Below are 13,316 nucleotides of genomic sequence, written 5' to 3'. Positions count from 1 at the left end.
CTTTTAGTGTGTGATGTTGCTGTTTGAGCATGAAAAAGCTCTGCAAATTTCCCTCCAGTGGGAGTTATTCTCTATATCAGTGTCACTGTTTCTGAACTCCCTGAAACGCCTCCATTGCAGTCTTGAGTTTTCTTCCGGGAACTTCGCATGTGTCCCTACTATAAAGTAGACGGAAAACAGCATGTGACAAAAAGTAGTATGTCTGAATTAACAGTACTCATAAAAGAGAAGGCAAAAAGTGCCCGGATGACCAACTACTTCCGGCGGATGTCGTATGTCCAGATTACATTCATACATACTTTTTTAGCGGTCGTGAAGTAATTACTTATTCAAAATAAGTAGCTACTCAAGAGAGCTCGTCATGTCAGACGCAGCCAATATTCCTCATTTAAATAATTAATGCGCAGAATAAAGGGGCGGGGCCTGGTATAGTTAGTTAGTAGTGTGTTAAACTGGCGGTTATGGTAAGGGGCGGGACATTTCCCCAAACACACTCGAAGCGATTGACCAATCACAACACACTGCTCCAGCCGACCAATCAGAGCACAGTGTGATTTTCAGAAGGAGGGGCTTCATAGAGACAGGAACTAAACAGAGCGTTACTGACAGACTGGGAAGAGAGGAGCTGCAACAATGGAGAATATGGGGGAAATAATGCGTCTTGGTAGACGCATCAGTGTTCCTGTACGTGTATAAGTACGATTCAGGTCTAAATTGCTTAGTATTTGAGGGGAGTGATGGAGCAGATGCACCCTATGTTACAAGGTGTACAAATGTTGGGTTTAACCGACATCTATTGAATAGGGTAAGTGGGCCAGACTTCAAGCCAGAAGCAACAGGCAGGATGGTAGACAAATATTGCGTGCAGATAGAGGAAGTTGTTGCCTGAGGCTTTGCCCACTTCCTGTTCAACAGCACGCTTCAGTCAACACAAAAAACCTTCATATGGTTTCGGTGTGGAACTCGACTCAGCAGGAAAGACACTGTCAACAACTTATTTATTAACGTTCTTCTAAACCTTCTGAGTCATGACTTGCTTCCCATTACTTGATCGTGTTCAAATTATTCACAGCTTTATTTGATCATTGTGTCTTAAAAATATAACATACAGTACATTCGTCATCATCATAAATCACATTATCATAAAAAGTATTAGAAACAACATATGGATTGGTTTCACAAAAAAAAAAAAAAACTGCTTTAAGCTCATGCAATTGCACATAGAAAGTCGGCTTTAACAATCTAAAGATTGAAGCCATTTGCCAGAACAAACAAGATGATATGAAGATATTGTTTGTTATGATGAAAGAAAGATAAGTAACTTTAACAAAAGGTCCTCGAACAGTCTCTAGTACTGCAATAAATTTCCTAAAGTGTCTAAAACAAGTGTAGTATTGTAGAGCAGTACCTCCGCTATAAGTCCTCAAGTCTCTGACGTTCTTCAATAGCATCTTTTCGGGGGAAATCTTAAATGAAATCCAGCATTTCAACCTTGTGCAGTGGCCCTGCTTTCAATAGTTGCTTGGTACATCTCAAATGCAGAGGTCCTTCCCTTTAAAAGACATTATGGCTCAGAGTTGAGCTCCATATGATGGAGCTCGAGTTTTTTCCCAGTAAACCTACAGCAGAATTGACTGACTCTCTGATATGCATGTACCACGGCAGCTATCGAAACTCAGGCCACAACATTCAATCCCTTCCAGACCCCATTGAGAGCGAAACTAAAGCAAGAGAACCCCTAAGCAGAAGCACCATGGTGTGCGATCCCTGGAAATCCAACGGTTATAGAAAGGTGTAGTGTGACAGTGTCTGAACATCTTCAACATCCAGCTGCATCTTCCGCTTGGCTTCGTCTTCTCCGGATGCCGTCACTCCGAAGGACAGGAGCGCATCTTCACGGGGCGGGCTCATGGTGAACCTTCTCGGTCATCTGTTTGGCACTGTAGTAGGACATGCCAAGGCCCATGATGGCCAGCATCATGGCGATCTGGTTGACGGAGCGGTCGTGAGCCGGGGCCTGAACCTCTCCTGCTACCTGCCTCTGCGAAAAGAACGGGGAAAAGGATTGTTAACAAGGCCATAATATTCTAAATGCTTTAAAAATTTGTACAATCATCGGACTTCCTCATAAAGACCACAATGTCCTGCTTATTTGTGTGGGATATATGGAATCATTAAATATTTATAGCCAGTAAAGTAACAGCAGGAGAGGAACATCATTGACTACTCCATTGTAGTCTTGAGTTTGCTTGCGGGAACAAACGTCACGATATTCCTCATTTAAATAATTTCTACCCAAGGCATATGCAAAAAGTTGAGTTGCATTAGTAGTGGGTTAAAACTTGTGGTTATGGTGAAGGGCGGGACATTTCCCAAACACGCTCGAAGCGATTGACCAATCACAACACACTGCTCCAGCCGACCAATCAGAGCACAGTGTGCTTTTCAGAAGGAGGGGCTTCATAGAGACAGGAACTAAACCGAGTGTTACTGACAGACTGGGAAGAGAGGAGCTGCAACAATGGAGAATATGGGGAAAATAATGTGTTTTTGAACATTCAAGCATGAAAACCTCTTCTAGCAGAGCCCAAAAACAAAATCGAGACTTTAAAAAAGGGCATAATAGGTCATCTATAATGAGAGAGAGAGCAAAAAGTATCCACATTCATCCATGCAGAGGTGCAAAGCACAACCAAAACACCGTTATTCCACAAGACTCATGCGGTTACAAAGAGTAGCTTAAATATGATTTTACAACCAGATATGAAGGATTACGACAGTATTTGTTGTGATAAGTGGAGTCTATAAAAGCTCATTGAATGACGCCACACTCGGGTTTAACCACCACAAACCTCAAGGTGACGACATTAAGACGGTTTAACAAGTCTCTGCAATCTCCATTAAAGCAAGTAGGTTTAGAAGGGTCTAAGAAAAGTAAGATGGTAATCTTTTTAAGATTAAAAAGATTAAGCATTTAATCATTAGGGCAGGGCTTGACAATAAGGTTGCTTAATGGTATTATTTTAGGCTAGATTTTTATGCATTGCAAACTTAATGATTCAGATTTTTGTGATGTATGGAAAATTATTGTCGAATTAAAAACTAAGGACAGGTTATTAAACTGACTAACAGGAGGATTTGTTCAAACTGCAAGAACAATTTTTAAATGTTCTTGGGTTTTAATGTCAGTATTTGAAGTAATAAGCTTGACATTTCAAAGTAGTTCTAGTAGTGTTTGATTAGCTCGTCTGAATCTACATGCACAATACATAAAACAATATATGTAGATACTTGTTGGAAAAAGCAGCTCAATACTGTAAATTTGAACTATTGTGACACTATGGAAAAGGTAGGTGTTGTTATACCCCAATATTAGTCCAATAATTAAATCTGCTATTCAAGATGGAGGATTGATAATGTTTTGAATGTTAAAAATGAATGTCTGACAAAACAAATTAATCAAGATAGTTGCTTGTTTACTACCATTCCCCCCTGCGGCTTTCACGCTATTTTTATATTCCAAGTCATGAGAATTACATCAAGCTCATGAGAGATGAATTTAAACTGGTATTTCCCATGTGTACACAGCCTTCATTCAGCCCTTCACGGTCATTGTTCATATAATTAGTTCAGTCGCTTTTAGCCATGAGGAATGCAGTGTAAAAGCCAGACCGGCACCAGTCTGATCTTTCCAATGGACATTTACACGTCCCAAACTAACCAACATTACTTGGTCCTCGCAAAAGCCATTATGTAAGTGTCACACATGCATGCATTTTAAAGGGGTCATATCATACTTTATCATTTTATTTATTCTCTGATGCACTTTTCTTTTCTTTTTTTTAACACCGAATAGGTTGATGTTTAAATGTGAGCAATCATATTATTAATGATGGGTCTCAGATGTCAGATCAAGAGATTTGAGCAGCTTAGTTTAAACAAATGAATTCTTTTCACTAGAAAGAAATGGAGTTCTGAAAGCTCCAGTATGTTTTCACAGTACAATTAACAATAGATTTGAGGAAAATCTGGTTCCTCATGAGATGACCAATTTATACATGCAATCCAAAAAGGTTCACTTTTCACAGATTTAACCAAGTTAAAAGATTTTAACAAATACCAACCTGCAGAAGACGGAAGTATCCAGGAGTCAGTCTGCCGAGTCTGATGATCATCACTGCTGTTTTTGTGCACCACACGACTGAAACGAACTTCCCGAAGGGTTGTGCAATGCCTGTAGTGAACCTGTAGACCGGACAGGACGAGTCAATTAAAAAAAAACAACCAGAATGCAATCTATTGTGAACATTTAAATAATTAGTGTGCCAAAAAGGACCACTTATTCAGCCATTCTGACTGAAAATCATTAGAAGAAAGAATGCTAAAACCTTGAAATGGTCCTTGGAAAGTTCAAAATTAGGGTTAAAAGAAACACCAAGTTTGTTTTGCCATAAACCGAATATGGCTGATGCAAGAGCAAGGGAACACTTCACGCCATAGGCAACAATCCCGAACAAATGCAGAGAATCACGTCTGGGTGACAGTAATCTGTTGTCTGAAAATACATACTGTGCTGGTTTGAACTAGACCTACTCTGACTCAAATAAGAAACAGAAGAAAAACTCATCCAAAGCCTGCAAGGCACCATTACTCAGAACAGATCACAAAACAACGATTCGAACCCATCAGAGTTTAGAACAGCTTGTCGTTTTAGACTAACGACTGCAAATTTGGTACTCAAAATATGATATACAAGTGGGTAAAAGGAACTAGAACTACATTAACCACTTGAAAAGTGGCAAGAAGTGAGAAGGTAATGGTAGATACATGTCTGGGATGCATCTACCAACCTTGCTGCAAATGCACGCTTGTTCAGGGTAAGGAAAATGACTCCGTCGTTGTTGCTCCTAGGCAAACTCCAAAAACAGCTGGAATGGAAAAACCTATGAGACCTTCAAAGGTTAGCCATGAAAACACATTTCTAGCAGCCGAAGTTGGACTTTAAATGCAGAGACCTCTGCCAGTCAGACTGCAAACAGCATGAGCGGTCAGCAAATGAAGAAGCTGCTCCAAGAGGAAGTTTTCTCAGGAGCTCCGCCCTTTTATACAACCTGATCTCTTGCCATCAGATTGGCGGATTGTGTGTTGCTCTCTCTCTCTCTCTCTTCTCTCTCTCTCTCTCTTTACCATGCACAGCTGTCAGAATGCATCATGGGCTTTCTGGCTTGCACATGTACACACCCACTTTGCCTTTGCAAGAATGACTTCAATAGCCATGTGAACAAAAAACACACTTTGCATATATGGAATCGTGTCAAATACTCAACATGTTGTCAAGATCATCCTCCATTATCCTGCCTCTAAGTGAGGACGGAGTGACCGCATTCACACAACATTATGCTTCTACGCCACAGACCACATGTGGCAAAGTGTTTTCGTTATGCAAGTCTATTCCACTTCACCGGTCTGAATTACAGAATGCATCACTGCAGATTTTACAAAGAGTGATGTAACAAAAGATCATCTCAATGACCTGATTCAGTAGGGGGCTTTATAATATCCGTTATTTTGAAAATAATCTAACATTTATGGCCAAGAAAACCGCTTTAAGGAAAGATTAAATAGACCATGTGACTTGACTGTCATGTGAACCCTAAAAATAAGCTTGAAAACCACAACAACAACAAAAAAACACTTTATTTCAGCAGAAGAGGAAATTCCACAGCCTGTGCATGTGGGCCTTCAAATATTGACAATGGAGGACCTTGCAGTTACAAAGACTGGGAAGCACTACTCCGGTTCTGTTATTGTCTTTTGGAGCATGGTGTGGTAAGGGGAACAGATTTCTTCTCTTCAGTGAGAAAAATAGTTTCCAGTGTAAATTTCTATCATGATGGGATTTAATTAAGCTCCATAAAAAGATTGTGAGACAATGAAAGTCTCATTTATTCACGCATGAGTTATTTATAAAGACAAATAACCTGACAGATATCAAACTGTAGACCATTTAAACATCAATTGACCACGCACTTCACTTTAGACTATCCTTTTCAACTTCCAGAGTGAGGCCCTGTTTTCACCCGGTATTAAGATGCACTTTGGTCGATCGGATCACAAGTAGACGAGAGACATCCCGTTTACACCCGGCGTTTTAACCCATCTCTTTTGTCCACTTTTAACCACTTCTGTCCTGATTTCTTCTAGAGGAGGGTCTATGGGTGGGTAAATGTATGTTTTTTTCAGATCTTTCAATCTAATGCACAAAGTAAGCTCACACAATTTACATATGAACGCGTCCGGAGACGACGGAAAAACATACGGAGAGCAGGAGCTTTCGTTTCTGCTCTGACAGTCGCAAGACCAGCCGAACACTATGAGTGTGTGTTAGAAATCAGGAACGATGAGAGAACATTGTGTTTGGTACGCCTTTCGTCTTCAAAACAAACTTGAATCTTCAGCCGACAAAGTTTAAATCCCGTCTGGCTAGAGCGCTTCCCATAACCCTAAAACCGAATTCTGGACAAATGTGGGCAAAATAATTTTGATTTATTTTAAAAAAATACTTCCCTTGATCTGAGCGGTACAAGACTTGGCTAATTTTCCTAAGTTTGCCTCCTGAACACACACAATTTTTTTTTTACTCAATTCTACAATGTTAAGTGGGTGAAAAAAACAAACTCCTTAATCTTGTATTTGGGTCAAAAATGGGCACCCATAGAAATGAATGGGAAAAACTGTAATTTAGAGCATTCTTCTTGTTTTTTTGTAAAAATAAATCAATAGATCCAATACAACGCATATCTAACATACACACAAATGAAGGGGCTGATCCTGTACAACATTCTCATCATGGCAAAAACTCACACTCAAAAAAAATAAAGCATAATTTACATAGAAAATATGGTACTTTTTGAAGTAAATAAATTCAAAAATACCCCCAAAATAAAAAAACACACCATAAATGGATAGACAAAATTTTATCGAAGAGTGATATAACATTTATAATAAATAAAAAATAGGATCACATCTGAGTCCTCTGTGCCCACATTTGTCTACAATTACAGAATTAAGGGCTGTAAAGTGAATACGGTTTGAGGGCTACTGTTTACGCATTAGGTCAGTATTTGGAGAGTAGACGGTCTTTTGTGGCTGTTTGAACACATTCGATCACATGAGCATTTACACTACGAAAGCTATTCGTTGCAATGCGTTTTCAACTACCTCTAGAAGTGGTTGAAAGTGGACAAGCTCAAAACTTTTTACACCCAGTTTACACCTGTATTTAGCGTTGTTTACTTGTGACCCGATCGACCAAAACGGATCTCAAGCCATAGCTACAATAAAAATCCAACTATAAAACCTATTAACCATGGTAGTAGTCATTTTCTACAACAAGATCTTTTAACTTTTGATCAGTTATCGTTTAGTTAATAAAAGTACAAGGGCAAATCTCATAAAACCTGTCAAGAACATTTCATTCATCCCCAAAACCAAAGAGAAATGAGAACTTAGGCTACATTTGTAGATATTAATTTGTGACATTGTCAAGAATTTTGTGCACTATGAGAGTATTAAAGAGTTAGTTCATCCAAAATTTTTAATTCTGTCAAGTTATTCCAAACCTGTATGAATTTCTTTCTTCTGCTGAACACAAGATAATCAGTAACTAAACCGTTGTGGGGCCCCACTGACTTCCACAGTATGGAAAAAAAAAAGAAAGAAGAAAACACTACAGTCAGTGGGGCCCCGCAACGGTTTAGTTACTGATATCATCTTTTGTGTTCAGCAGAAGAAAGAAATTCATACAGGTTTGGAATAACTTGAGGGAGAGTAAATGACAGAATTGTAATTTTTGGGTGAACTATCCCTTTAAGAGAACTATATATATATATATATATATATATATATATATATATATATATATATATATATATATATATATATATATATAACCATAAAACTAAAACTTTTGGGTAGTAATCAGTATTTAGTGGAAATGTTTCTTAATTTGAAAAAAAATATGCAAAAAGAATCTTTCATGAACCCTAAAACAGGACTCCTTATCCTTGTACAAAATATAACCCTTTTTATTATTTTGGTTTGGAGGGTTTAGGGTTTGAATGAGAAATCCTCAAGCTTTGTTGTGCATCAAGCAATCGTAGCGCAACCCCTCCTTTCACTCTTTAACAAACCCTCCTCCTCCTCCTCATCCCACCATCCCCGCAAGCCCCGCCCCCATGTCTAACTCGCCCTCGTCTGTAACGAGTTTGGGGGCTTCCCTCCATTCTCATACACTGAGAACAAAGCAGACGTTCACAGCATTCCTCGCTTTGCATTCGCTTGAGTGTCCGTGATGCTGCTCAGCATTACATCATTGCCCAATCGGAGTGATGCCCAGCCATACGGAACATGCCCATTCCTACTAAAGCTTAAGCTCCGCCCTCATCCTAACCTCTCATGTTAGTGGCATGTGCAGTTTCGACGGTTTGAGCACATGGCTCTGTAGCAAGAGCTCTAGGCAGTGACATCAAAACATTAAGCATCATCTAGGTTTATGATGAGGAAATCAAGGTTCAAACAGGGAGCAAAACATCAGTCATCCACTGTGCAAGAGTTAACATGACCAGTTACAGAGCGCACAAACATATAGATGCACAAAACTTAAGAACATCTATAATATGCCTGATATGAACACACAAGATCATGTGAAGCACATCCTCATTTTAGTTAAATGACTTAACATTTATCACACAAAATTGACTTTTTTGCACTTTACCAACATGCAGCAACATGCCAATTTAGTAAGTTGTCAATGCAATTATGAAACCAGAAAGTCCATACTGGACCTAAGTTGTCAAGAGAGATGCATTTGATTCGAGACATTTAAAGGGTTGGTATAATGCCCTTTTCACTAGGGATGAACGATTAATCGCAATAAAACATCACGCGATTTGGCAAAGGCTGCGATTATTTTATGCGCAGCTTGTCAGTGGAGTGAGGCTGATCGGTAGTAAATACTGCCCCATTTGAACGCCAGAGGTCGCTCTCAAGCAAACACGATAAATATGCCACAATTTATATTTATTATAAATACATGACTGCCTTACTCTGTGTAAGAAGCTCATCATCTCACAGAAGGAGGAGCTCAACTGTCGTTATGAAGTGAGTTTGGAGTAAATGCATGTTATTAAATGTTGTCTGTTGTTGGACGAGGTTCATAAATGCTTCTCATGTTTTGGAAAGATGTTTGACGCGTGTTGTTTTTTCAAATGCACGTTATAAATGACTCAAACTCACAGTGCTTTCAGATGGAGCAGCGTTTACAGAGCCGTACATCAATGACAAGCTGCGCATAAAAAAATAAAATAATCGCAGCCTTTGCGATTTTAAAATCGCGATAAGCCATCTCGATTTAAGTGCGATTACATGGAAAGTGCGATTAATCGTTCAGCCCTACAAGATGTACAATAAGTCTCTGATGTCCCCAGAGTGTGTGTGTGAAGTTTTAGCTCAAAATATCCCACAGATATTTTTATTTAGCATGTTAAAATTGTCACTTTTTGAGGGTGAGCAAAAACGCACCGTTATTGTCTGTCCCTTTAAATGCAAATGAGCTGCTGCTCCCGGCACAGGGGGCGGAGCTTCAACAGCTTGCACTCACACACACATGCACTGAAAATTTCAAAACCTTTTAGCCTTTTATGTTCAAACCGGAGTCAGACAATGATGGAGAGACTCAAGAAGAAGTGACAACATGTAGAAGCAACAGGACATTTCTGAATGGTTAGTTGGTGAATTTATGTAGCTGATGTGGAGTTAACTATCTTATAGTCATTGATTAGCATATTCTGTCATGATAATCTATAAATCGTGTTCAGGGGGTGAGGTTTATGTAAATTTTAGGGTTGGTGATGTCACTAACCCGGGAGGAATGTGGTGTAGTCTCTACCAGCCGTTTGTTGTTGTACTTAAAAAGCGATTTCTTTAAATGCAAATATTTCCCTTTGCTTTGAATTTGAGCGTTGTAACTTTGCAGATGTTGTTTATGCTCAGACAGCAACATTACAAACTAACTAAAGTTAGAAAAGTGAAATCATAATCAACCACCCCTTTAAATACCAGGTGTAAAGGTCAAGCAGTTTCAGCGGAGCATATGTGATTGGATCACTTGAAACAGATAGCAACTGTAAACAGCTGTGAGCGGCATCTGAATATTCAGCCCTTAGAGACAAGAATATCAATAGACTACCAAACGCCTACCATTCACACTTATTCATTAATGACAGGAAAATACAATTACATTTGCAGGAGACATTTGATCTCCAAGCTGACACTCAATCAGCTGAAATAACCCTCATCTGAGGACAAAAAGTCCCTTCCAAATGTGCCAAACACAGGTTTGGGTGAATTTATTATAAGTAATAATTGTTGTAGGAGTAAATTTCAAATAAATCACAATGACGACACTGATCTGAAACATATTTTAACATCTACTTATCTGGTCTATAAACAAAGATCAAATCAAAAATACCAAGCTATGTTTAGGTCAAATGGAAAATGCCATCAAAACTTAATTTCCAACAATCTTGTTGAGCCAATTTACAATAGTAAACTATCATGAAATATTACAGAAATAACCTGGATTTTACAGTTATTCAAATCTGCATTCAATACAATGTCTTCAAATTAATATATTCTCCCTTATCATTCTGAACAACCAAATTGCCAGTAGTGGTTAAGACATCTTATTAATGCAAAACCTGGGACCAAACAATATTGTATTCAGTAGATCCATAATGAGCAGCGTATGAGGTTTACAACACGGTAGTTTTGATAATCTTTCCATATACAGTAATTAAGAAACTTGCTCATATGAAACTATAAATAAATAAAATACTTATGGGTGATTGGGACATTTTTTGCCATTGAGATAACTTGGAAAAAGCGTCCCAATCAACCGCACATTGCCAATGCGTTTTTAAAATCCTGCAAGGTTTTAACAAACAAACAAAGAAAGAAAGTGAACCGAAACACCCATAAATTCACTTACTCCATTTAGGGAACACTGTGTTGCATTTGGTGCAGGAATATACTGTTATTTACCACCAGTATCAGAATTTGCCAATTGGCAATCAGAAAAGTAATTTTACAAACGGGGTAACGTTAGTATAAATTCCACCTTGCGTTGACACATTTTTGCGCTTTTGGCGCAAACATGACTGTCATGAAACTCATTGATCTTGTGTTTATTTTTTGCTTACCTGATGATAGGCTATGGACCGCCGTGAGTTGAGAGTGTCAGAACACTGAAGCAAGGAACACGATGTTCCTCCACATTATATATGAAGCCCGGTCCGCCTATAGATTCAGTGGGAGGTGTGGCTGAACACGTTGCACAACATATAGACGTGCAGACCCTCAGTGCTGATTAATGATTGTGTTCAGAAGACCACATCTTGCACGTTTCCCTCGTTGTCACAAAAGTCGTGTGTTTGAGTTTCAGACCGGGTTGGAACATCAGTGACATCTTCTTATTGATTTCTTACCAATAATAAACAGCTACGTGTTGGACTAGAGTTGTTTTGTCAACAAACCGAGATTTACTCGTCGTGTTATCATCGTCTCACTTGGCATTCACATGGGTTTAGCTTTCATTTATTTGTTCTGTCTGTTGTTATTATTAACGAATTCCGCTCAGCAAACACGGAGAAAAGATCTTGCTTTTGCTGTTAATGGAGTAAAATTCTGTCTCTTCACAGATCTAATATATAATTTAGACCATAAACGATCGAATTGCCATTTATCAACTCGTGTAGCTCTAGAAATCCGTCCAAAATGTTGACTATCCATTGATCGTATCCGCTTTGTAACGGTCAACCATGATCATAGAGACCAACAAATTATCAAGTTAACCAGTACATGATCATCTAAAGACCAATAGATTAGCAGGTCAACCAGTTACATGATCATCTAGAAACTTGCGACTATGTTCAACACAATTTAAGATAAACTTTCCAGATTTTTTTTTTTTTCATTCATAAACGATCACAACATATTTTGCCTTTTACAAGGACAATGTAGTAGAATCGGTCTGATATTTAGTACTACAAGATCTTTGTGCTCTCCAGTCTCAACAAGAAATACAAGTCTTTAGCCTATATGGTTTTTAATTTGGTCAACATTTCTTCTGGGAGTGTGTAGGCCGCATGTGCTGAGCAAGAGGCGCTTTCCAGGGAACACATTCCAACTCCCACAGAAAATATTCTCAAAAAAGAAAGTAAATCTGATTTTACACCAACCGTGTCACAAAATCATATATTAGCCTACTGAGATTGAAATGTTTATTTGATCCTATCCCGCTGAGGAAATCGAGCGATGTAAACAGAGCCACCTGCTGGACAGTGAATGAATTACCGTTTGAATCATTTTCTCTCGTTTATTAAACGGCAGCGACATCTAGCGAGAAACAAATGTAACTACAACACCCTTCATGTTCCTGGATCATCATATTTTGTTGATCCTAGAACGACATTCCTATACGAAAACAGTCCGATCTCTAATAAGTTATACCCAAAATCAGAGGTGAATAACACCGACGTAGAAGCACCTAAACTTGACAGGACTGTAAAATAAACTTTTTCCTATTCATACTGTAGTAATTACAATAGGCACTAACCCTAACCCAACCCTTAAACCCTTGTAGTTAGGCTACCGTATATCACCCAGTACTTTATTAGGTAAGTACACTGTAAGTGCTACTGTAAAATAAAGTGCAACCCAAATCTGATTGGTTGATTGGAATCTGAAATCATATTCACTCTGCATGCACTATTTGTTAGATTATTCGGATAAGAAATATGCATTCTCAGTTACCTATTCTGGTAATTGCCCTTTTAACTGCACTTGATTGCCATTTGCCTGTTAGAAAGCAAAACTCTCCAAACACAATGTAATTTGCTATAGTGATATAATCATTTGATAATGCAAATCTATTTATATACAGTGGTGGCCAAAATTATTATGTTTTAAAATAAGTCTCTTCTGCTCACCAAGGCTTCATTAATTTGATCCAAAATACCGCAAAAACTGCCTTTACAATTTAAAATAACTTTTCTATTTGAATATATTTTAAAACGCAATTTATTTATGTTGGTAAAGCTGAATTTTCAGCATCATTACTCCAGTCTTCAGTGTCACATGATCCTTAAGAATGTATTATCATAAATTGTTGTGTACAATTTATTTTCAGGATTATTTGATGAATAGAAAGTTCAAAAGAACAGCTTTTATCTGAAAGTATTAGTTATAGAGTATTA

At 38.3% G+C, this 13,316-nt stretch overlaps 1 protein-coding gene across 1 annotated transcript; it reads right to left on the bottom strand.

Moving 5' to 3' along the window:
* Positions 1-1,051: 1,051 nt before the first annotated feature.
* LOC311067134 (putative transmembrane protein ZNF593OS) lies at positions 1,052-11,401 on the bottom strand. The gene is made up of 3 exons (XM_084088755.1): positions 11,262-11,401; positions 4,125-4,245; positions 1,052-2,041 (listed from the first exon to the last, which is right to left on the bottom strand). Exons 2-3 carry the CDS (start codon positions 4,173-4,175, stop codon positions 1,895-1,897), a joined length of 198 nt encoding a protein of 65 aa, XP_083944881.1. The 5' UTR covers positions 4,176-4,245; positions 11,262-11,401; the 3' UTR covers positions 1,052-1,894.
* Between the last annotated feature and the right edge of the window lie 1,915 nt (positions 11,402-13,316).

The sequence above is a fragment of the Abramis brama genome (assembly GCF_963993115.1).
Source record: "Abramis brama genome assembly, chromosome: 17".
NCBI classification, from domain to species: domain Eukaryota; kingdom Metazoa; phylum Chordata; class Actinopteri; order Cypriniformes; family Leuciscidae; genus Abramis; species Abramis brama.
This window is presented reverse-complemented; position numbering and strand designations above follow the sequence as displayed.

What these genes read in the sequence shown, in the direction of transcription:
- LOC311067134 (XM_084088755.1), bottom strand. Translation starts at nt 4,175, where the DNA reads ATGATCATCAGACTCGGCAGACTGACTCCTGGATACTTCCGTCTTCTG. An exon ending in GATACTTCCGTCTTCTGCAG is followed by an intron (nt 2,042 to 4,124) that starts GTTGGTATTTGT and finishes TTCTTTTCGCAG; the next exon opens with AGGCAGGTAGCAGGAGAGGT.